At 47.2% G+C, this 25,900-nt stretch overlaps 1 protein-coding gene across 3 annotated transcripts in view; it reads right to left on the minus strand.

Moving 5' to 3' along the window:
• Positions 1 to 25,900, minus strand: part of LLGL2 (LLGL scribble cell polarity complex component 2) — a 908,486-nt gene that overhangs the window by 395,558 nt on the left and 487,028 nt on the right. For all 3 annotated transcript variants that reach the window (XM_069654770.1, XM_069654772.1, XM_069654771.1), the window contains exon 15: positions 6,049 to 6,341. In XM_069654770.1, coding sequence (XP_069510871.1) covers positions 6,049 to 6,341 — 293 coding nt within the window. The remainder of the gene's footprint in view (positions 1 to 6,048; positions 6,342 to 25,900) is intronic.

Here is a 25,900-nt window from a genome sequence, read left to right on the forward strand (position 1 = left end):
TTTGATGAAGTTGGTAGCACTTCAGAAAAACTGTCCTAACAATCCCTAGCAGGCGCATTGCCTTGCGTACGGGTTATTTGGCGACTGGCCAGATAATGCGTTATTTTCAGCAGTATGTTCTGAATTCTAAAGTTTGATGGGAAGATCGGCCAATCTTCTGTTTGTTTTGGCTTGGAACAAGGCTCGATTTTTTCTTGAAGCATTACGGAAATATTAATTAACCACCTGCCATAGTACCCCTTTCAGGGCAATTTACCCCCTCCCACACGCCCCTCTCTCAAGGGGATTATGGTGGGCAGGTAATCCAACCTATTTGCCTCCCAATCCTAAATCCACACACACTTAAGTCTCATGACAGCCCCTACTACCTAAACTACATCCATAACATAGCCGGCTCCCACTCTCCCAGTTCACACCATGAAATCTCAAGATTGATTAGTCACTGCACCTGTTATGTATAAGGAAAACAAGAAAATCACAATTTAAGATGTTGGCATAGAAATACAGCCCTGCTGCACTTGGATAGATTGAGGCGTCTGTCCTTTGAGGAGTTGTGTGCATTGACCATTTCTCGCGCCTGCAGGACAGGTGGGAGTCTCATGTGTTTCACCTCAACGAACTTAGAGAGTTGCCCTAAATTACACTGGGAGGAAGTGAGGTGTGGCCGGGTATCGCACCTGGATGACCTGTTAGGGTTGGCCATTCATGGTACTTGTAACAATTGCGAAGGTTTAGCGCACGCACACTGTTTGTGAAGATCGCCATGCTCTCCACCTGGAAGTGCTTGAAAGTATAGCCCATGCTCTACTACAGGTAATTTGGGAAAGCTAGCCTGTGTTGCTAACCATTTGTCACAGCCACAAGAATGGACAGAGGATGACACAACAAGATCAAACAGGTGCATCTACAACAAATCTTTATCCAAGTTTCTAGGTACCTATTAACCCACCATTCCGGTGGACACCAGCCGCTGGCATGGCTATTGTGAGGAACCCAAGGACATCCTCAAATATACTCCACCTGAACCCTCCTCTCAGGTGGCCAGGGAAAGGACATCGCTCTTGGATCCTGGCCCTGGGGGTGGATATGCGAGGGAGGATCACCTGGGTGGAGGGAACTTGGGGAGTGATGAGATATGGTATCCCCCTTTTCCCTCGTCAAAATGAACCCTAGATTATCCCTGCCTTTGTAGGCTATTATCAGTCTCTGCCCCTTTCTTCCATCCAGATTGCCTCACAGCCATTTTATTTTAAGACTAGGAAGAAACAACTGGGAGTAATGCACATTTCCATTCATTCACACCACTTTGGTACCAATACGTAAGAGGGCTTTGGTGGAGTTTCACTACAACAGCCAGGTATGTCCAGCTAATAGGCTTAACTAAGGCCAGGCAATTGAAGTAAAGGACTTGCACCTGCAACAAGTTAACAAGTCTCAGGTGTTTAAAATAAGAGAGTCAAGGCTGGGAGAGAGGAACATGGCTTGCAGAAGCAGAGCAGGCTGGAGAGGAATGCCGTGCTGAGCAGGAGTGTGCGAGAGAGACGCCAGGGCCAAAGCTGGCCGTGAGAGTCGAGACGCTTGCTGTCCTCATTGCCCAGTGTCCACAGCAGGAGCTGTGGGACACAGAAGCCTTCTGATCACTGCAGGACGCTAGTAGCTTCCACTGTAGAAGAGCAGATCTGCACGCTGCAGAACCGGATGGCAAGCGCTGCTCGATGTGGCTCCTGCAAGGAAAAGACAGAGTGTTGAGAAGCAGAACCAAGACACCCATTGGAGCGGCAGTATACCATTGAGTGTAAGGAAGGACACACTCATGCCGGGGCGCTCCGGGGGTTGGAAGCAGGCAATGCCGGACGAACTGAACACTATTACAATTACTATAGAGGATGAAAACAAAGGTTTTCGAATGCTGAACAAGCTGCAAAGTGGTATAAATACCTTTGAGAGTGCAAGAAGCATTAATGAATTGAAAGATATGATGAGCATAAGTGAAAAGAGTACAAGACCAAAAGCAAGTGGTAAACGCTTATGAATAAAGTGAAAGGAAGTGCAAGCATGTGAAAGCATGTGAAAGCAAGGTGGTGGAAAAGGATAAACATCACAAAGTGAGTTGTATGAAATACATGTTGTGGCAAAGCCAAGAGACGGCTGTAGAGGAGACGTTGCATGCCTCTGCAGGAAATCCTGCCCTCCTATATGTTGGAAGCCTGAGACAGTACAGTGTTTGACACCAGAATTTGTGCCAATATCACAGCGTATATTTGAAAGAAGGTACCCATTGAGACAACCCTATCGAATGTATCCCCAAAGAGATGACAATCTGAGGGAGGAAAGAAAGAAGTCTATGACGTCATAAAAGAGTATGAACGACGTCTCACAATATTGGCTGATGAGGATGTATGGATCTTACACTAAGGACGAAGTAAAGAGTCAAGTGAACCTTTTTAATATGAAAAAGAAGATTACACGTGCACAAAGTGCTGCAGAAAATCAAGCGTTCATTGTGCAGACGCTGAAACGCAAGGTAGACCAAGACCAATGAAGAGGAAAGAGAATTGTGTCGCAGCAAGAATAAGCTGAAATCGTGGACCTGCATTGCGAGCCATCTATTCTGGAAAGGAGCGAACATACAAAGGATGAATCATCCCGTGTTAAGGTGCAAAGAAAGAACGACAAAAGTGCCAAGTTCAATTAATTTAAGACATTTATAAAGCTGCAAAATGGACCAAATCGTAGTCTCCTGTGATGTGAGCCAAGGATGAAAATAGAGTTCAACTTGGAGTCCTAGAACAACGATAGTGAGTGCCCGCACTCCCATGTATTCCCAGAGACAAGGACACTTTGCAAGGCCAAAGACAATTTTCAGGGCAGAAGGCTTGGGTGACGAGATGCTGGACTAATTGGGTAGGGAGGTAGAGTCAGGCCTACCTCCTTGCACCTGGTTCTGGGCTTACATGCTGCTAAGTGAACCGAATGTTGCAGACATGGCAAAAGCGTGCCAACCAATTGTAGAGGTCCATATAACAAAGGACCTTCTAGTTTGAAAACCAATTACAAACAGTCTACTTAATGGTTCTGAAGATGACATGTTTTAGAGGTAGGCATGTATTTTCCACCTGACAGTGGGCAACCAATCACACTCCTAGTTCCTATATAATGTATACATGATGTCACCTCTGATGTATTTTGAGTATATAATCTTGTTTTTATGAAAAGATTGTTGAGAGAAATCGAGCGTACGTCCGTTGATGTTCATTGTAACTCCCCGTTTTAGATAACTGTTAATAAAACGGTACTTTACCATCTTCCTGAGTTGGTTTGGTTATTTGGACTCAGTTATTCTGTGAACTCATCCATTGCATGCACGTTCCTAGAGAGCCCTAAGCTCACTGCCAAGGAGAATCTGAAATAAATGTTGGCCAACGACACAGGTATAGAGAGAGGAAATTTGTTGTGGCGAAAACCTGAAGAATGCAAAAGCATAACCAAGTGCCTAGGGTTATCGGTTGTGTGATCTGTGATGGGTGGACCGTTTGGTCCGACAACTACGCCTAGACCGGGTGACCTCTACTTGGAAAGAGCCAAGGAAAGCAAATAAAAAGAAGCTTGTATTGTGCAATGGTTGCTGAATTGCATGAGAAAGAGAGCAACCCATATGAACTATTGAAAAGTCTGGATGGCTAAAGGAATTGAATTGGAACCGTTTGAAAGCCAGGAGAGTTTAACTGATTTCCGCCTACTTACACCACTCTATGCCTCAGGTTTTGAAGCTGGAAGAGCAGACCTTTTGGGGAAGGGAACCCCGAGGCTTTTGGAGCTGTTCTGAACTTGGGGAAGGGGAAGCAGAGTATAAGCCAGGAGCTAGAAGAAGCTCAGAACTTTATTTTAAACTATTTCTTTTGCTGCTGACATCCCTACACATTGTATATATTTAGGTGCGAGGTCAAGAATAGGTTTTGGACACAGACTTGAGTTGAACTTACTGACACAGACTATCCTTAGTTTTCTGTAGGTAGGGAAATCTCACCGTAGCATAGGGCAAGTTAGGACTTACTCCATCCTCACATTTAAGAAAAATAAACCATTTATTGAGAACGTTGAATCTGTTGTCTGTGTCTTACTTCATGATGCCTTCACATAACCACACTCATCGGAATACAGCAATGACTACGATAAATTTTTTTCTTGCTGGTCACATAATTGTTTCTGCCTACTTACACCAGACTACGCCTCAACACCTCTGCCATGAGTATGCAGCAAAGATCTATGTACAATTCAGGCCAGCTGGCCACATAACGGGTCTATTGCACTCATGCTTTCTCCTGACTTCCCCAGCACCCATTCACATGCCTGACCTCGTGGGTTGCTTTTTACCAGAGCCCGGGCAGCCCTCCTAAGTCTTATTGTGCCCAAATGTGTGCATGCATTCTAATCCAACTCTGATTTCCCACATTTTGGACTTCGATCACATAGGGCGTTACCACTGCTAGCTCACTGAGACTATAATAATGCTAAAAGACACTATATAAACGTCAACTACAATACAATTAATTGTTGTACTATATGAACATGACAATATAAGAAATATATTCTCATGTAATCAAAATGTAGTCATAGGCGCCCCTCTGTGAGAACGAACATGGCCCATTGACCTGTTCTTTGGGAAGGTACCCACTCGAGAGTTTGCAGCCATACTTGTTGCTGCAGACTCTAGACTGGGTACCATCCAATAGAACAGGCCAATTTTGCCGTGTTCGGACTCATAGAGGTGCGCCCATGACACATTTTTTGATATTCTCATGTAACCTTGAAAATAGAGCGCTGCTGTTGACAGAAAATTACAATTAATCTGTATGCGGTTATGCAAAATATAAGGCTTTGTAATTATACTTCTGAATGTCATTGTGACATTGTACATTGGGCTGGTCTGAATACATTCCTTTAATGACAAGCAATCAAGGACTAACCTAGTGCCCGCAAAAGCATTTTTCACGTGGTGCATGCATAATAAATGCAGGGACATTGCATGAGCACATTTCATTAACGAAAACAAACAAAAGCCTAACAGATAGTCCATGCTGTAGCAATCCACATCCATGCAGGTAGACTGTGAAAACGCCAACAAGCAAGAAGAGGCTTTTGTTTGAGGAAAGTGGTACATGACTAAGTATTTTTCAAGTGCTGGTGGTTTTTAGTTCCTGAAGTAAGTGAGGTGGGGAGGGGATGTGGAACATTTTCCAAAGGAAAACCTGAGCCTGAGCTCTTTAAAGTACATAATAAAATCATGTCCACATTTTATTAATTACTTTTCCCAAACATTTTCTGAGAACCGCAGGCACCATTTTGAGCTAAAAATGTCCCACTTTTCCTTACATTTTCCCACAAATTAGGTTTGGCAATATTATACCCCCCACCCCCCCTGAGAATCGAGCCAGACTGCTCAGACACACTACTAATGTGAGTCAGGTGTATCCTGGTGAAAAGTCCTACTTATCACTACAGGTGGCTCTTTATAAGCCCTCACCAGGGGATTTGAAAATACTCTACAACAAAGCGGGCAAATACAAATAGTGGGAACCAATTGTTAAGGTGAAGAAGATCCTTTTGGCCATGATACAAGGCCTTTTTTCTGTTACTTGCATTTTTTACACTGCACTCTTGGGTTGCCCTAACATCAAAACTCAATATTAGGTGTAGATACATTTTCATACATCAAAGCGGTTTTCTTAAATTTCACACACTTGAGGCAGTCAACCTGATCCCCTTTTCTTAGGGTAAGCACAAGAGATGCTGCCCAATCCTCTCTGCAGAAGGCAGTTACAGATTGCATGCTCCCCTCTCCTACTGGCTGAATGTAGGATCCCTAAAACAGTTTCTTCCAAGCTGAGATCAGGGTGCCTTCTCTTCTTTCCTACAGGTTCCCTTCCTTTGCTTCTTACCCAAAAGCTGAAAGCAGAGTGCCTACTCCTATGTTTTTCAAGCTATGTAAAGACATATGACTCCTCTCACTTACAGACTGTCTGCTTCTCAGTGACTTCAATAACTTACTTCACAAAGACCTGGCGCTTCTGTTGGTGATCGTATAGCCCAAATCCATGACTGGTACCAAAAGCAACAAGCTTCCATTCAGAGTGCAGAGCTAGAGCAGTTACCACTGCAGGTGGCTGGCACTGCACCATAGCAAAGGGCTGGAAACCAGGGGAGAAGTGCACTGGCTCCTCACGTATCTTTAGCTTCTCATGACCTTTCCACCGATATCCTTCTTGGTCCTGCAGAAGATCCACCACTGTGTGTTCGACCACATGCTGGGAGTCGTCATCATTCAGCTCCATGACAAGGACCTGATAGGAGAGAACAGTGGAGGTCAAGTACATTAGGAGCAGCCATGGATCAACAGATATTTGTCGCACCTTCACATCATCAAATGCCCAGTATCATAGCATTGCTGCCATGCATGTCCTGGTATTACAATACTCTAAGCAACACAATTACGCCAAGTACAAATTAGCATCAAAAGCAGACCCTAATTATGCAACCCCATACTGATCACTGACGGCAAAATGTCTGCCTTATAAATCGCTGCACTCCAGCCTACTGAACTCTGTCGGGTTACTGTGGCTTAACATTTGTGACAAATCGTTGATGTCGTCCTTTCTCCCCTAGGGGAAGACCTTTACCATGGGACAATGGCTATGCGTCCACAGTACAATAGTCCCCATGGGGGTCATACACAAGGGGAGAATCACATGGGGAAGGAAGCCCCTTATGGGGTTAAAGACGATCATCCCGAGAATGCGGTAGAACTCTGCTTTTGTACTGTCCCTCTTTCCCCTTACTAGACTATCCTTCCCCGTTTCCAACTAGCGCCAATATCTGTTATAGTAAAGTCAGCCAACGTAATATGTTAGACCTGACCAAGGCACCAGAGAACACAATTGGCTTTCCATATAGGTCCAATGCAAGTACTGTAACAAAGAAGACGACCAGAAGTATGAAGATCACTCCAGAGAATCAGAGTGAACAGTCTAGTCTCTCACCGCACTTGATTGGTCAAAGGCAATACAAAATAGCACAAGGAAAACAACATGTAGAGCGCCATCCTGCAAGAAGGAAACCCAGCGAACGTCGACCAGGCGAGCATGGAGATGTGCCATTAGACGCGGTGCACAGAGGCAAATGGGAGCATGCCTGTTAAGCAAGATTGTATGCAGTAGCCTTTGAGTGCACTACAACAACCCTGACCTCCTGGCAACAGGAGCCCAACCTTTGGTATCGGTCTGTACTACACAGGTTGGTAGTGTGGTTGAGTAGCCAGGTTTATCTCGAGAGGGGTCAATATGAGCTGTAGGGGACTTGCACAGAGATTCAGAGTAACAAATGTTCAAAAAAACTCTTACACACAAGGTTTCTTGATTAAACAATTATTAATTTATTCATCAGTCGGTTAGAACAAGCCTTGTTCAGAAGGGAGCAATGTAAAACACACAAATATAGTTCAAAATACACACTTAGTTTCTAAATCAGCAAATACCCATTTGGGATGGCATACAGACACTACCTACACCGTCAGGTGACTTCAATAGCTAGGGTGCTGTTGACATTAATGCATCATTGTTGCATCTGGAATATTCTTGAGAGGGGTGTTAAAGAGAAGAGAGGTCAGAATAAAACAAGTATTCACACAGTTATTATTAAGCAGGTAAGTACTTTCGAAATAAACCCCCAATGCAAAGTCAGTTAACCCTTTCCTGGAAGGAAGGCAAAACACATATGCAGAAGAGAGAAGAGCCATTGAGGGAGTCAGGCCAGCCAATGTTAAGTTAGCAAAAGTCAAAGTGAGCTGAAGCACTTCTTTCAGGTTAGTAGAAAGTCTTTCACAATGTTTAAAAAGTCCTTGTAGAATAGAAGAAATCAGAGTAGGGCCACAAGCTGATTAGGCTTGTGAGGTAAAGAAGCTGTTAGCAACTCTACAGATGCAACTGAGACAAGTCTCCAACGAGGACAAGCAAGGTGGCAAAACAAGAGGTAAGTGTTCTCTTAGACTTTACAGTTACCTTTAGGTTGAAGAAAAGTGCAGCAGATGGCTCCTGTTCCTGTGCAGCTCTGCAGATCCTGGTGTTCCTAGACCTCAGTCGTGGGGACAAGAGAGAGGACTTCTGGGGACTCCTGCACTGCAACGGGATGGTCACCGACTGCAACTGGCAATCTTCAAACAAGTGGCACTTCGGTGGTTCAACTCCTTGCATCTACCGCAAATAGCAACTCCGCGGTTCCTGGCTGTTGAGATGGGCTTTCCTTGAATCGGAGACCTGCACTCTGTTGAGGGGGCTCAGGCTTGGTCAGTCCTGCTTCGTGGGATTCCGGAGGATCTTTCTGGAGCTCTTGGCCATTTTAAAAGCAATGCACACGATCTGGTGTTCCTATCCCTGGCTATTCGGTTCCAGCAGCAACTGCAGTGGAAATTCAACCTGCTCCGAGAGGATGTCCAGGTGGCTTACTTTGGAGTTGATTGGTCCCACCAACTCAAAAGGGAGAAGTCGTCCTTGCAGGGTTTCTCTGTCTATACGAATGTGGAGTTTCAGCACAGCAGCAGTGCTTCAACGGGCAAACCAACGGTCCAGGAGTTGCAGCAGGCATCCTCTTCTAGTTCTTCTTCGGATTCCTTTGTCCAGTGGTCGACTCTGCCTTCGAAGCCAAAAAGCCTCACCTTTTATGCAGGTTTCTCCCATTCATTCCAGCCTAGCTGTCAGTCACCCAGAAGGGTGGCTGTCCTTGCCGGACAGCCAGCTGGCCAATCACCTAAGAGTGCATTCCTGTCTCCTAGGAGATTAAGCACAGGGAGTTTCGGGCACCTCCCTCGCTTCCTGACATCGCCAGACACCCTGGAGCCAGAGGCGGGCTTCACTCGTGAATCCTGCCAAAGGCAAAATGAACAAAGGGACCAAACCTGGTTTGGCGCTCAGAGTAAATTTCAAGAAGGACCTCTCCACAAAGAAATGGCGAAAAAAGAAGACTGGGGAAATTTTGACAAAAAATGGCACCCTTGGGTGCTTTACTGCAGCTGCGAACGTAGCCCGGGGTAAATTCAACCCACAGTATTTAAAAGTTTAGTTTAGTTTAGTTTATTATTTATAGGGCGCGCCATACCCTGGGGCATCAGGGCGCACAGGACAAGAATATGCTCAGCTTAGTTACAAGTACATAATAAGTAATAGCAGTGCAAGGGTATCATACAATGTACATTATATAGTAGGCATATATATATACACGGCCGGAACTAGGTCCAGAGCCAACACAGTTTTACAGGTGTGGATATACTATCGGGAGTATACAATAGTATATACATTAGTAATATACATACAATATAGAGTATACAATAATATATACAGCAGTAATATACAGGTATCATTCCAGTGACATTCCAGTGCAGAAGGAAGTTGAATTAGATAGTCTGGAATAGGGGTGCCAGTGGAGCTTCAGTTAGTTTACCAGTGGAAACAGTCAGGGCAGGGAGGTTAGTTAGGCGTCATTTACTCTCAGCCAATTGATCAAGTTCTGCCTGAATTTCGCAAAGGGCTGGGGTTCTCTGATGCCAAGGGGTAGTGAGTTCCACAGTTGTGCTGCCTTGACTGGGAAGCTCTGTCCTCCTATTGTCGCGAGTTTAAATCGCGGGACTTGTAGGCAGTTAGCATTTGCTGTTCTTGTGGGTCTGGTCGAGGTTCTAGGGTGTAGCCTATCCTTAAGGTATGGTGGTGCTTTGTTGTAGAGGCACTTGTGGGTGAGGGAGGCAATTTTGAGTTGAATTTTATCCTGTGTGGATAGCCATTTATGTTGTCTTCTTACCGAGGATATATGCTCCTTTCTGCTAATCTTGAGAGCTGCTCTCAGGGCATTATTCTGGAGGACCTGGATTTTATGAATAGTCTGTTTATTTGCCCCAATGTAGAGTCCATTGCAATAATCCAATTTGGAAAGTATGAGGGCTCTGGCGAGCGTGATGCAGCTGTCTGTAGAAAGGAATTGTTTGCTCGCTCTGATGAGTTTGCATGTGTATGCGGTAGCTGAGGCTAGGGAATTAACTTGTTTAGCAAAGTTCAAGGTGGCATCTAGGTAAAAGCCTAGGGTCTTCACTTCCTTAGCTACTTTTATGATGTTCCCATCGATGATGAAATTGGCATAATCCGGGCTGAGTTTGGTTATGTATGTCGGGGTGCCTTGGATAATGAGTTCAGTTTTGTCATCGTTCAGGCATAGGCCGTGTGTGGCCATCCATGCCTGAAAGATGCTGTAGACTTTATTCACTAAGGCCAGATCCCTGACGTAGTCACCTGAAAGCGGGAGGAGGATCTGGGTATCGTCTGCATAATTAGTGTAGGCAATACCCAGATGATCCATTTCGTCAAAGAGTGGCTTTGTGAATACATTGTAGAGGGTGGGTGACACACAGGATCCCTGAGGTACCCCACATGTTATGGGGATCGGGTCTGCTGAGGCTGAGGGAGAAAAGACTCTCATAGTTCTGTTACTCAGGAAAGACTTGATCCATATTATGGCCTCTTTGGAGAAGTGGGCTGCGAAGTCTAGGTGGCTACATAATACTGTATGGTCGACTAAATCAAAGGCCGCTGAGAGGTCTAGCAGTAGGAGAAGGGCTGCTTGGCCGTTGTCTCTGCATTGATCTATTTGGGCCTTGAGATCGATTAGGGCTGTCTCAGTCCCATGCTGTGGGCGGAATCCGGATTGTCGTGTTCCAAGTAAAAGGTTAGATTCAAGGAAGTTTTGTATTTGCATGTATGCCACTTTGTCTAAGATTTTTAGAAGAAAGGGCACGGTCGTGATAGGCCTGAAGTTGGTAGGAATGGCCGGGTCAAGGGTTTGCTTCGTTAGGAGTGGCAGTACCCAGGACTCCTTTAGGTTATTCGGTACAGTGCCTGTGGTAAAGGATGAGTTGATGAGTTTGGTTATAAATGGCGATAATTCTCTCGCAGCATCCTTGATTAGTTGGGCAGGGCATTGATCACCCTTACAGTTGGATGGTTTAAGTCCCAAGATAACTTTTTCTACCTCAATGGTCGATACCTTAGCGAAGCAGAAACGTAATTCTTGTTTAGGTTTAGGTTTTAACGGTGGACCTATAGTCTGTGGGATGTGAGGTGTAAGAGAAGCTTTTTTGAGGGCAATTTTAGTTTGTAGATTGGCTACTTTGTTGGTGAGGGCCGACTGTATGCTGGAGCACCAATTTTTATCCTTGATGCAGTATTCCTGGGGGGCAATAGGAGTTTCCAGTTCTTTAAGGATGATGAACAATTCTCTGACACTAGATTTAGATTGTGATATTCTGGTGTTGTACGTTTCCTGTTTGGCTAGTAAGATGTCTTTCTTATATTGGGAAAATGCCTTAGCTAGGTTGAGTTTGTTTTCGGCTGAGGGAGAGAGTCTCCAGGTGGTTTCAAGATTTCTTTTGTTTAGCCTGAGCTTTTTTAGGTGAGGAGTGAACCATGAGTTGAGATGTTTCATCGGTTTACTATTACGTAGCTTGAGCGGTGCTATGTGGTCAAGGGCTGTGTTGATAGTTTCATTAAATTGTTTGACTAGCACATTTGGATCCGTGTCCGCTGGGAGCGAGTTCAGATGTGGTAGTATGATGGGCAGCAATTTTTCCGCCGTCATAAGTTTTTTGTTCCTCGTGGGCATGGGAGGGGCAAGTGGGGACTGAGTCGTGGCCGAGTTCGTAGTTACTGTGAATATTAATAGATGGTGGTCAGTCCAGATCTGGGGTACAGTCTCTGTGATGGTTACTCCACAGTTATGTTCCGCTATCCAGTCTAGGATGCGGCCTTTGTCATGAGTGGGAAGGTAGACTTTCTGGGAGAAACCCAGTTCTTCAAGGATCAAAGCTGTAGCTGTGGACTGGATATCCTTAGCATCATTATAGCCTAGGTTGAAGTCGCCTAGCACTATTGTTTGGGAGGTGCTTTTTAGGCTGTTGGATATGGTTGTAGATAGATCCTCAGCGAAGGTTCCAGTAGGACCCTGGAGGTCTATAGATAAGGATGAGGTTCAGTGTTTGGGAGTTAGCGGTGGCAATTTTGACCGCGAGGCATTCGCAAGATTCCAAAATAGGGGTTGTGGTAATTCTCATGTCCAGACTAAGCTTGGCTATGAAAGCTAGGCCCCCACCTCGAGAGGTGTGTCTGTCTGCTTGTAAAATGGTATAATTGTCTGGAACTGCTATTGATAGGGCAGGGCCTGCTGCATCATGAAGCCACGATTCTGAGATAGCCAGGAAATCGAGGTTGTCTGCGAGAATTATATCTGAAATCTCTGTTGCATGTGCTACTAGTGACCTAGCGTTAATGAGCGCACCTTTGAGCTGATGTTTGTGACTTTCAGGTATGGGGTTCGTGGTACTGAAGCTCGCAGTGGTGATAGATTTGGAGCAGTTTTGTATGAGTTTTTTGAGATTGCTATATTTATTAGTATATTCTATAATTGGCTTCGACAGTAGGTGTTTTTTTTGTGGAGATTGAGTTGTTCAATTTTCTTGGCTGGTAATTCGTGCAATTTAGGTAGGCGTGCACGAAGTTTAAGGTTTCAGTCTGTGGTACTACAAGGCATTTGTAAGATAGTATCTTCCTGATATTGGTTCATTATAGGTCCTATGATTTGTTGTGATATCGGCATGGTGTGGTATGGGAGGTGGGTAGGGAGTGGCCTGGTGCTGTGGGACAGTATGCTAACTTTAGTAGCTAGGCTAAGTGATAATGCTCCTAATATGATGGAGGAGGTGATGAGGCAGGGTAGCTTAGCTATCCTACGGTTGGCAGCAATAGTTTGTTTCACTAGATTTAGGGAGTACATGCTAACTGGTTAAAAGTGAGCGGCCTGGACGCGACAAACAAGCCAGGTGCGGTTTGGAATTCAGGTACATGTAAGAATGCTTAGTGCCGTTAAGCTAGGAGCATCTGACTGGCTAGGTACAAAATTGAGATATTTCAGTGTATTTCTAGATAGCTAGGTATAGGCGGGCTAATTGAGGCTAACAGACATTGATAAGTTTTAAGGTGGCAGGATGTAGATAGCCTAGGTGGCATTTCACAGTATACAGCAGTCTGAGTGCCCCTAGAATCAAATATGCAGGATATAACGTAGCTAGATTCAAATGTCAGGCATATCAGTGAATGCAGTGTAAAGTACAGCGCAGCTAGATTCAAATGTCAGGCATATCAGTGAATGCAGTGTAAAGTACAGCGCAGCTAGATTCAAATGTCAGGCATATCAGTGAATGCAGTGTAAAATACAGCGCAGCTAGATTCAAATGTCAGGCATATCAGTGAATGCAGTGTAAAATACAGTGCAGCTAGATTCAAATATTAGGCATAATAGTTAAAGCGAAGAGCAATATACACCAGGCTGAGGGGTGTGCAAAGTTAGGTAGTTAATGCAGATAGGCAAGACAATGTAAAGATCAGCCAAGTTGAGTGTACCACAGTGAACTGCTAAGGCATGGCGAATCATAAACAAGACAGAACAACCTAGGATAAGGTGCAACATAAATCAGATATAGTCATTTTAGCGACCATAGGGCACCACATAGATCAAATGTAGACCATTAGGCCAACATATGGTGCAGCAGGGTTGCATCTAAGTTCAGAGTGATGCATCAGCTGAGAAGCAGTTATGCGACACATGGTAGGTACATTAGGATAAAGATGTAATGTAGTGAGGCCACATTGCGCAGACTTAAATATGAACTAGCAAGCCCAGGGGGCCTACCTTAATAAGTGCGGGAAGCTCCTGCTTCACACTGCTCCTGCAGTGGAGGCGAGGCTCCTGTTCCTCCGGTGTTTTAGAGTGCTATGGCGACCCGGAGCCCAAGCAGCGAACAAAGGCAAACAAGGCCTTTTACTTCTGGCCTTCTGCGACTGGCCGGCTTCCTTCCGCCTGCCGGCGGATGTGTCCTGGGTAAGTAGGTTGCTCAGCAACTGCTTTGAGCCTCGATCTGAGGCCGCATTGCGCCGGCCATTTTGGGACCAGGCACGGCTCGGAGAACAGCTGATCGTCGGGTACGGCGAGTGTGGGAGGCAGCTGGGGGTGGGTGAGGCGCTTGCGTGGTGCTCACCATGCGGTGGGGGTGTAGGTCCACTGACCTAGGGGTGCAGGCTCTGGTCCTGTAGGCTGCCGATGAGTCCACGCATGGGTGGGGGAAGGTGGATGCTTTGAAGCAGGGGGAGAAGGGCTCCTGCCCTCTCGGACTCCTGAAGGTGGGTGAATGGAGTCGACAAAGGCAAACAAGGCCTTTTACTTCTGGCCTTCTGCGACTGGCCGGCTTCCTTCCGCCTGCCGGCGGATGTGTCCTGGGTAAGTAGGTTGCTCAGCAACTGCTTTGAGCCTCGATCTGAGGCCGCATTGCGCCGGCCATTTTGGGACCAGGCACGGCTCGGAGAACAGCTGATCGTCGGGTACGGCGAGTGTGGGAGGCAGCTGGGGGTGGGTGAGGCGCTTGCGTGGTGCTCACCATGCGGTGGGGGTGTAGGTCCACTGACCTAGGGGTGCAGGCTCTGGTCCTGTAGGCTGCCGATGAGTCCACGCATGGGTGGGGGAAGGTGGATGCTTTGAAGCAGGGGGAGAAATGCTCCTGCCCTCTCGGACTCCTGAAGGCGGGTGAATGGAGTCAACAAAGGCAAACAAGGCCTTTTACTTCTGGCCTTCTGCGACTGGCCGGCTTCCTTCCGCCTGCCAGTAAACCACTGCCACCAGCCATTCATCGAGGAAAGGGTAACAAACATTTTTACATGAGAAGCTAGACAAAGGGGATACTAAGTAACCCCTGCAGCACTCTATTGTAAGATAGGGGGTGCTGGGTCTAGAAAGTTACAATGGTAAGTATAGTCAATTTCACTTCACTGCTCTTGGAAACAGTAGTTTATCCAAGAGAAGGTATTTAAACCTTGGGGAAATCTGAACGACTTCCCTGTGCCACTACACTGAAGGTGATGTGTGACACAATGTAAAAGATGATGCCTATGGAGTTTGTCAGACTCCACAACCAAAAGAAACAAGAGTTCAAAATCACATTAAAATACACGAGAGAGTGGGAAAAAAGGGACTCGCTCTCTCCAGGTTAAAAATTAAAGTCCTCAAAAAACCAGCAAAGTTGCTGGGGGTCTCTAAGGTAGAGAGGAATTGGAACATTTCTGAGAATTCTCCCTAACAACGGCGGTAGTCCAGGATGAAGGAACTACGCCGACTGCTTCCCGAGAAACCCTGCAGGCGCCCCAGACTGCGGGGAGCCTTTGGTGACCCAAAAGCAGCACGAAAAGCAAGCAGTGACTGGCGCCTCCGCCCATTAGACAATATACCAGAACAAGGCGAGAGAAGGAAACTACAGCCCGAGGAAGAAGTAACCGGCGGAGCCGCTGCCGAAGCGAGAAAGCACTGGAACGTTACCGGAGTCTCACAGCAGAGCACAGCTGCTTGGAAGACGTGAACGACACAAACATTTACACGTGCAGACCGATAGGTGCTAGAGGTTCAGGAGGAATTGGGGAATGACTACAGAGCACAAGATAAGAGGGTCTGACAGTAGCAGAGAGAAAAAGAAATCATTGTCTGCTTGGCAGGAGAGTAAACCAAGCAGACAAGGCACATTGCTGCGAGGCTGGGACCCGCACCCATATGAGGACCAGAGAATAAGAGGGTTTGGGACCCTGAAAGCAAAAGTGACACGCAAGAAAGGAATTGATGATGGCAGGAGATTACATCAAGCTGTCATAAAATACCATTGCGAGTCTGGGACCCGCACCATGTGACGGTCTTAGAATAAGGTCTCAGAATAAGGTGAAGCTCATCCAAGAAACCACAGAGTCTGCAACCCAAGGAATTAAGGAAAGATACTAATAGAGAATAACAATGTTTCTATAGGATCTGTTTGGTGGAAGAGTGAACCAGTCAAACCCTCTGTGACCAAAGAATAAGTGTTCACAGGAAAAGCTGGAAACTTTCATTTTGCAACCTTTGAGAAAAGTTTGGAAAATCCAGGGTAAAGGAGCCAAATCCTGGTCATTGGAATATATTATGGAAAAGAAACACTTCATTTGTTTTTTGACATCCCGAGACCTAGGGAACGTTCTGTTGGCAAGAATTATCATCATCACTTCAGTTCTGAATATAGAATCCTTGCGCGTTACATTTAAGTTACTTGTGTTAGGGTCAGAAGCAGGGTTTTTGGACACGACAGTAACTGACTATTTGACATCCCAACGTTTTTCTTAGTTTTCTTTGAGGCAGGGAAACCCCTCTTAGGGACAGGGGTCGTTTTTCAAACCCTTTTCCTGGTTAATAAATTTTATAACTAAAACTAGGCCACCTTTGTCTTGGAGCCTTACTTCTGAACCCTTACACTTTGTAAAACTGTATACACCAGTCTCTAAAGAGTGTATTGAGGTCTGATATTATTCTAACTTTTGATGTCCCTTTGGAGCACTGATTAGAATTGTCAACTCTATCCCCTCCCTCTTGTGTCGCAGAGGTTGAGTAAATTACAGTGACTGCTCATACAGTGGCATTTTGGATCCTGAACATCTCTTAAGTGATTAACTACTGAGATCCAGGGTTCCCTTTTTCTCCCCACTCCTTAGCTTTATATCTATTACAATTATCACAGAGTAAAGGTCATAACATTTAAGTTAGGAGTGGGAAGGGCACGTCTAAAGGCTCTTTGATATGTGTGTGTGTGTGTGTGTGCGCCCATGTGCATTTTACATTTTTATTATCTTATATAAACCTTTGCAAAGGAATATGATCAATTATATTCAATGGACAGCGGGGATGTGACAGTGTCACCTCCAAATTCTGTTTAATCTTCAGAAATAGTTCAGCTAGCGAGGATGAACAGCCTGGTCGTGTTAAAGTCTGATGTTTGTGCAAAAGATTTATTTATATTAATTTTTTCTTTTTGCCGTGATGCAGGTAATGTATGCAGAAAGAGCGCCCTTCTCCACCCCTCCTGTGCCACCCACAGAAAAATCACAGGAAACAACGTAAAACAGGGAGGTAAAACTATACCTTTACTACCACTGGTTTCTATTAACAGGCTCGCCTCATTCTCCCAGTTTGATCACTCTTCTGGATCGATGTTAGGTCAGCTAGGTGATAGCTGAAGCTGATGTGGGGTGTGTTTTCCAGAGGTGACCCAACTCTGGCTCATCGTGCAATAACTTGGGCAGTGGGCTATTACCCATATGGAGCCCCTCTTCCATTTCCATGGCGGCCAGAGCGGGGACGGGAGCAACTGCAGCAGCAGGGCTCGCTGCTGCAGCTAAAAGATCAATAAAGTTGGGGAGAGAGATTTTAAAAAAACAGGGTCGGGAAGGGGGGGGAGATGGCGGGCGTGGGAGTTGGCCGTACGGCGGCATAAAACGCTGGCTTTCACTGGTAGTGTCAGCCCGCATTCCTAGCCACCCGATTGGCTGACTCCCTTGCCCAGGCTGCTAATGGTCAATATTTGTCAGGATGATACAACATGGAAAGATGGTTATATTTTTGTGACATTAGAATGAATGAATTCATCTTTATTTCGAGGCACATGGACTTCATAAAAGACAACATACAAAAGCTAGATAAATACAGTAAAAACCCATACAATTTGATACATTACAGCCACAATCATTCAGGCAGGTTGTCCACAATCAGCTGTATTATAGCTTCCAAGAACATATACACAGCCGCTGCAACCTATCTTGATGGCAATGACAGTATGTATCTAGTTGCTTCTTTTGTTGAGCTACAGTTCGACTTTCTTAAAATTGGTATTAAAAATCTTAATCTAGGTTTGTGGAAAAGTGGACAAAAAAAAACGAACGGTGAACAAAGTTATGGGATAGGATGACATTGCATGGACATCGAATGTTCAATTCCTGCATTCATGACCCCTGACTAACGACATCAAGCGGCTTGTCCTCCGATGTAGCAGAACACTCCCCTTTCGTTTGCAATGTAACCAGCGCATATAATCAGCATTTTGCCCACTGCAGCCATAGTCTTGGTACCCGTGGCCAGACATTTTTGATCTCGAGACAGCCATGCAAATCTCTTTTACGCGCCATGTATTTTTGCCGCACCAATATGTCATCAGCTCTGCAAACACTAGCCGGGACAACAGAGGCCTGCCATGTCAAGACTCGCAAATGCTTTTTCCAATGTGTTTAGCCAGGTAATATTCCTGCAGGTGTCCGAAGATTTCAGATCCTGTAAGATCTTGTGTGTTAAATGTTGCTCGGTTTGAGACCATAATCTTATCCAGAATAGCAGTGGTTTTAAACTTATAAAATCATTCATATAATCCACTCTAATTCTTTAATAGATGTTTACGCACAGGTTATCCCACTTGAGAATCAGCTCTCGCTGGTATATCCATACAATAGAGCTGCATGAATGTGTGAACAAAGCTCCATGCTGCTGCTTTACAAACATCTTCTAACGGTAGATTATCAATGATTGCAGGTGTAAAGCCTGTGCCTCGAATGGAGTGAGCTTTAGGAGTTAATGCACTTAACAATCAATCTGGAGATGTTTGTCTTGGTGCCTGGATCCCCTTCACGGCCTGTAGCAAAAGAGAAAGCCTTGAAATTGTTTGGTTTTGTTAATGTAGAACATTCCTGCTCTTCTTATGTCTAGAGTGTAAAGTGCTTGCTCCGTTCTACTTTGTGGATTGTGCAAAAAGTTGGTTGCTCTATTAAAATGAAATTTTGCAGTATACTTCGGTGAAATCCATGGGTGTGTTCTTAAAACCACTTTATGATTATGAATAGTGACCAACGACTGTCTGATAAGGCCTGTATTTCACTGACTCTTGTGATAGACATGAGGGCCATCAAGAAAGCAACCTTGTAAGTGAGCTCTTTAAGTGATGCTCTATGCAATGGTTTGAAATGGGGCCCAATGAGCCCTTGAAGAAGCATTGTATTACGATCCCAGCCAAGTGAAGGATGAGAGATTGGTGGGTCTATGCACTTGACCCGTCTATAAAAGTCTTAAGAAAAAGGGACCTTCCACCATGAGAAGTAGTGTATGCTGCCAGCACTACAACAATCACAAGTCAATGAAGTATAGTAATACAAAAAGAAAATAGTTAATTTGTGACTGTGCTGGATTACAGTCAATCGGGTTGATATTGCCTTTATTATAGAAGCCTTGTCTGGTGTTATGCTTTCTAGCCCCCTTTAGGAGACCATACATATTTGAGGCAGCTGCAAGTCCCGTCCCGGGAGGATAGCTCAGCGGCAGCGTGCGCGTCTTGGAAGCAAGACGACACGAAGCAACAACAGGTTCGTTCCCCGGGTCCGCGCTTAGAAACCTCTGGGTATTTAAGCGCGTTATAAATACGTAACTAAGACAAAAAAAAAACACAATTACGCAACTAAGAAAAACAAACAATTCCTGTATCAGCGCCTCGATGCCTGCGGGCTGTGTGAGCGCTTTATAAATGTAAAATAAATAAAAGTGGTCAGATTCTAGGACTTGGAGGAGCCATAATGCCAAGTTCAATTTCTATGGGTACAGGTACGTTAATTGACCCCATTAGAAAGTTGTGAATTGGCTTGAATTTCAGCAGTGGTTGAATCTCCATCTTCAAGAGGTTGGGGTACCACATGCTTCTTGCCCACATTAGTACAATAAGAATCAATGTTAGTTATTTGTGTATTGGTATATGCGTAGGGCAGTTACGGGAAAAGCAAATACCCAGACCAATTAATCCATTGCAAGTTCCCTAGGGACCCTTTCTGTGGATACATGGATGCAAAGGTTGGGCATTTGGCATTTAGGGCTGTTGCGAATAGATCCACCCGTGAGCCTGAATGAGCACTCCGCTTAGACGGTCTGCTAGGCAGTTGTGATCCCTTGGTATGTGTGTTGCGCCTGAAGGAATATATTTTGTCTGGTGCATCAGTGTCAAATTCTTTGGGCGGGTACTGATAAAGGTCTCGAATGCGTACCCTTATGCTGGGTTTTATACAACATAGCCGTGCTATTGTCTATATTGACAAGCATGCTTTTGCTCTGGATATGGTTCTAGAATAAGTAGTGCCATCTCTATAACTAAGATCTAATATCTATGTGCTGGTTTGCCTGATGCTGTGAACATGCACCTTGTACAGGGTGTGTGTGGCGAAGGGCTCCCCATCTGACCCAAGAGGTGCCTGTAGTGATCGTTACCTGTTCTGGAGGGATGTTGAAAGGTCTGCCCATTAGCATGTGTGTCTCTATCCATCCATCACTGTAAACCATTTACCAACTTTTGCGATACCACCACTAGATCGTCCCAGCCGTCGGACACTTGAGACAATTAGTCTGTGAGCCACTGCTGTAGATGGGGCATATTTAGAGGTGCTAGAGGAATGATGTGAATACATAATGCCATCATCCTAATAGCTTCATGGCCTTCCAGAGCGTTATCAGAGTCCAGCTTCAAAGCAGGGTATTTGGGCAATAAAGCCTGCGCTCTTTCTTAAGAGGGATAACGCTATTGCATATTCTTGGACTAGAATCAGAGCGAAAATCCAACTGGTGGAGAACATCCATGGTCGTTTGAGCATTGTTTAAGAAAAGTACTTTTGTTTCGCCTGTTCTGTTTCGGTGACGAGGGTGTGTACCTTGAAATGGAAATTGTGCAAGCCCACTTGGAATCTTAGAAATGCCCTGTGACCTGGGAACATTGAAATATGAAAGTATCCATCTTTCATGTTTATTTGATTTATTTATTTATTGTACATTTGTAAGGCGCTTATACACGTAAATTGTGTTTCAAAACACCCACAGAGGAACATGGGAATGAAAATCAAAAAACAATGAAAGATAGAAGCGGACCTACTAGGCCCTGTGAGCATTAAACGATGTCCAAGTGCAGGGAGAGAGAGAGAAGTGATGAGGGTTTGGGGGATAAGTGCAGGTGTACCTGGGGGGAAGTGCTAGGGAGTGAGCAGCTGTAAGTGCCTAGTTGAGCTGCCTATATATAAATAAGTGCAAGCCTGTGGTGGCATAGGCCAGTGGGTGCCAAGGCAAGTGCTGTGATGGGCGGAGGCTGAAGGTGATTGGGTATGGGAGGCCAGGGCCCAAGCGGACACAAAGGCCCTGGTCACACATCTCAGCAGCTGTGGGGGTAAAGCAGAGGAGGGATAAAGGAGAAGGTGAAAAGGAAAGTCTTGAGGAGCTTCTGGAATTTGAGGAGAAGGGGGAGGCTGTTCCATAGGAGGGAGCCTGCCGAGGAAAGACATTGGCCACCAGCTTGCTGTTTAGCGAAGCGTTTGACATGCAGCGAGTTGGTGCCGGAGGAACGTAAAGATCTGGAGGGAGTGCATTTAGTGAAAGCCAGTTGTAGATAGTGTAGTCCCCGGCCCCAGACAGCCTTATGGATGATGCAGGTGGATTTGAATTTGATCCTTGCAGCAACCGGGAGACAGTGGAGAGTTTTTAGGGCTGGAGAGATGCGGTCCCTTGGCTTTAGGCCATGGATAAATCTTGCAGCCCTATTCTGGATTAGCTGGAAGGATTGTAGATATGAAGCAGGTAGATTAAGGAAAAGGCTATTGCAGTAGTCTAGCCTAGAGAGAACCATAGCTTTAGAGACATTGAGCTTATGGGGGAAAGTGATGAAAGGAAGAATTCCTTTGAGGAGGTAGGGTTGAAAGTGGGCCCTATTGGCAAGGTACAGAATGTGAGGGAGGAAGGAAGGAGGAGTCGAAGATGACTCCCAGGTTTCTGGCTTCAGATGAAGCCCAGAGACCCAACAGGGATAAACGAGAGACTGAATTTAAAAACACAGTAAGGAACAAGTTACTTACCTGTAACTGTTGTTCTCCAGCATGGCTCTGGCATGGATTCACATGCTCATGAATATTCCCCGTCGTCAGGCCGGGAATCCTCAGTAAAGAAAAAATCAGTATCAGTTTCGTTTCTGATCGGTCTTTCTCAGTAGTAACCAATCACTGGTCTCTGGGTCATACTGCCCCCAGCCAATGACTGCCCTCTCCCTAAGCCCCGCCTCTAGCAGCCATCTTCAGATTTGGTAGCACGCAAAGTGGCAGTATGACCTAGTGAATAGCCGCAGAGGGGTAGGAGGGAGGGTTCGCATGTGAATCCATGCCAGACCCATGCTGGAGAACAACAGTTACAGGTAAGTAACTTGTTCCTTCTCCAGCATGGGGTCTGGCATGGATTCACATGCTCATGAATATAAGAATACATAGCAGTACACACATGCACAACCAAAGGGAGGTGGAAAAGGCTCAACATTAAGCATTACATCAAAAACTCAACATTAAGCAATTCTTACCTCCTCACCAGGCTCACCTTAAGCGAACAGATTGCGCAGCACTGCTTGGCCAACCCTGGACTCCTCCTTGGAATCCCGGTCGACGCAGTAGAATCTCGTGAAGGTGTGCGTCGACCTCCACGCAGCAGCCCTGCAGATGTCCAGCAGGGGCACACCAGACAAGAACGCCGTGGTAGCAGCGATAGCTCTGGTCGAATGGGCTCTCGGACGGCCAGGCAACAGTCGGTTTTCCAACCGATGACAATGCAGCCGGAGAGCCATCTGGAAATGGAAGCCTTCGAGAGAGCCTTCCCTTGGTTCATAGGTCCAAAGTTCACAAATAGCTGTTATGTCTTCCGAAAACTCTGTGCGGTTCACGTAGAACTTTAGCGCTCTAGCCACATCCAGCGAGTGCAAAGTTCTCTCGGCCGGTGACAAAGGCGACGGGAAGAAAACAGGTAACACCAAGGGCTCGTTAAGGTGGAGGTCCAACGGCACCTTGGGCATAAAAGAGGGGTGCGTCCTCAGCACCACCCTTGTGTCGTGAAAAGTCAAGTATGGAGGCTTGCAGGATAGCGCCTGGATCTCTCCCACCTGCCGTGCGGAGGTGATGGCCACAAGAAACGCAGTCTTCTACGACAGGAACTTCAACGGTGCCGAATGCAGGGGCTCGAATGGCGCCCCCATGAGCCTGGTCAGCACCAAGTTGAGTTCCCACGCCGGGGCAGGGGCCTTCACCGGCAGGAACGATCGGAACAGTCCCTTCATAAATTCCTTCACCAGGCGATGGGACCACAAGGACGCCCGTCCTGTGGTTCTGGTGTATCGGGAGATCGCAGCCAGATGTATCTTGATGGAGGCGTGAGCCAGTCCAGCCTTGGCCAGTGACAGTAGGTACGGCAGCACTTGAGGGGCCGTAATCCGTAGAGGGCTAATCTTCTGTGCATGGCACCAGACAGAGAACCTCTTCCACTCATGTCCGTAGCACTTGAGAGTTGAGGACGCCCTGGCCTTTGCAAGGACCTCTCTGCAGTCAGCCGGGATTTCGTACCCTCCAAACTCTAGTGCTGCAGGAGCCAGGCCTGCAAGTTCAGTGACTCCAGGTCGTGATGAAGTATGGCGCCTCCTTCTCTGGAGAGAAGATCCGCGTCCGTTGGCAGCTTGACTGGTGGGGACGCTGACAAGTCCAGAATGTCCGGGAACCAGATCTGCCTCAGCCACGCCGGTGCGGCGAGGATCATCCTGCACCGGGACCTCTTGAGCTGGTTGACGAGTCGGAGCAGCAACGGCAACGGAGGGAACACATTTAGGAACAGGCCGTCCCAGGGGAACGAGAAAGCATCGCCCATGCTTCTCGGCTGGGGAAACCTGTTCGTCGCCGTCGCGAAAAGGTCGATCTGCGGTTTTCCCCATCGTCGGAAGAGTCGATCCACTTGATCCTGATGCAGTTCCCACTCGTGGCATGAGCGCAGCTCCCTGCTGAGTGAGTCGGTGATGGTGTTCTTTATCCCTGCCAGATGAAAGGGCACCAGAAACATCCCTTGGGCGACGGCCCAATGCCACAGATCCTGGGCTTCCTTGGTGAGGGGCTGGGGATCTGGTTCCTCCCTGCTTCCGGATGTAGAACATCGTGGTGGTGTTGTCGGTGAAGATTCTCACCACCTTGCCCTTGAGGGATGGGAGAAAGGACCAAAGGGCCCAGAACACTGCACGGAGCTCCAGGATGTTGATGTGGAGCGTCTTCTCCTCCGGGAGCCAAAGGCCTCTCGCGTGAGGTTCTCCGGTGTGCGCTCCCCACCCTTCCAGGGAGGCATCTGTCGTCACGTTATCTGGTGGGATGGGGCCTGAAAGTCTGTGCCCGCCATCAGATGAGCGCGGGTGCCCCACCACCGGATCACGAGATATATGCAGGAGGACATCATCCCTAAGAGGGACTTGATGGACCTCACCCTGGCCACGTCCGTGGCCAGCAGACGCTGCACCTTGCCCAGGATGGCCTTCGTCCTTTCCTCCGACGGCGAGGCCAGACGCGCCACTGTGTCGAGCTTGGCTCCCAGAAACAGTGCGACTTGCGACGGGACCAGGTGGTATTTGGGAAAGGTGATGGAGAATCCCAGGTCAGTGAGCAGCTGGACGGTCTTCGCTGTGTGATCTACGGCGATCTACGGCGAGCTCCCTTGTCCTTGCTCGGATGAGCCAGTTGTCCAGGTAGGGGTAGACGTGGATCCCCTGCAGGCGCAGCCGCGCCGCCACCGGTGCGAGGCACTTGGTGAACACCCTGGGTGCCGACTTCAATCCGAACGGAGGGCCTTGAACTGGTAGTGCCGTCCTTGGACCACGAACCTGAGGAACTTTCGGTGTCCTTTCAGAATGGGGATGTGGAAGTATGCATCCTCCAAATCCAACGATGACAGGAAATCGCCCTCCTCCAGCTGTCCCAGCACGTGCTGGAGGGTGACCATCCGGAACTTCTGTGCCTTGATGCACTTGTTCAGTCGTCGCAGGTCCAGGATGGTGCGCCATCCTCCCGTCTTCTTTTTCACGAGGAAATACCTTGAGTATACTCCGGAGTCCTGGAGCCTCTTCGGGATGAGCTCGATGGCACCTTTTCTGAGCATCGCCCTTACCGCCAATAGCAGTTGAGGGACGTGATTTTCCTTCCTGGCCACGGGTGGAATGCGGGGGAACTTTTTTAGAAATTCGAGGGCGTGCCCCTGGGCGTCCAGCACCCAACGGTCGGTGGAGATGGACTCCCACATGCGGACACCACTGTCGGTTCAATCTTGCTCGGAGGACGCCTTGCCGCCTTGGCCTCCCTGGCGACGACGGCAGGGCCAACCCGACTTGCCTCGTCCTCTATAGGCTTCCTGCGACGAGGAGCGGGCCGCTTGGCAGTACATAGAGGAGCCACCGCCGAATCCCTTGGAAGCACCCTGCTTGCCTCCGGTGCTCCGAAAGGACGGCCGTCGTTGCCGGAGAATGCCTAGAGAATGCCTTAGCTGTCTCCGTGTCTGCCTTGATGGCTTGGAGGGACTCATCCACCGTTTTCCCAAACAGATTGTTCCCGTCGAACGGCATGTCCAAAACCTTGGCTTGCACGTCCTGGCGGAAATCCGTCGCCTTGAGCCACCCTCATCGTCTAAGGCAAACGCTGTTGCCTAGCTGGCGGAACCGGTGTCGGCAATGTCCGTTGCCACCGTAATGGCGTGGTCCGACGTCAGTACTTCTTGCAAGATCTTCAGGGCCTCGGCCCTCTTGTCATCTGGTAGGAAGTCCAACAAGGGGGGGGGGGGCGATCTTGTACCATAACTCCCTGTTGTAGCAGGCCACGATCGCGAGGGCCGCCTTAATCGTTTTTGCCGCCGACGAGTTAACTAGTCCCATTGTGTCCAGCTTCTTTCCTTCGCCGTCCGGCGGGGAAGTTGACTTCTTGGCCGCAGCTGAGACGACCGAGTCAGGGGTCGGTTGTGCCCTAAGGCACATAGGGGCCGCGTCGGGGACCCAGTACTTCTTCTCGTACCGATCCCTCTTGGCAGGCGTCGTAGACTGGTTCTTGAGAAGGGTGAGACCCTCGTCCCAGATGTCATC

Source organism: Ambystoma mexicanum, chromosome 3q (genome assembly GCF_040938575.1).
Source record: "Ambystoma mexicanum isolate Mex_15411 chromosome 3q, UKY_AmexF1_1, whole genome shotgun sequence".
Taxonomy (NCBI): Eukaryota; Metazoa; Chordata; class Amphibia; order Caudata; family Ambystomatidae; genus Ambystoma; species Ambystoma mexicanum.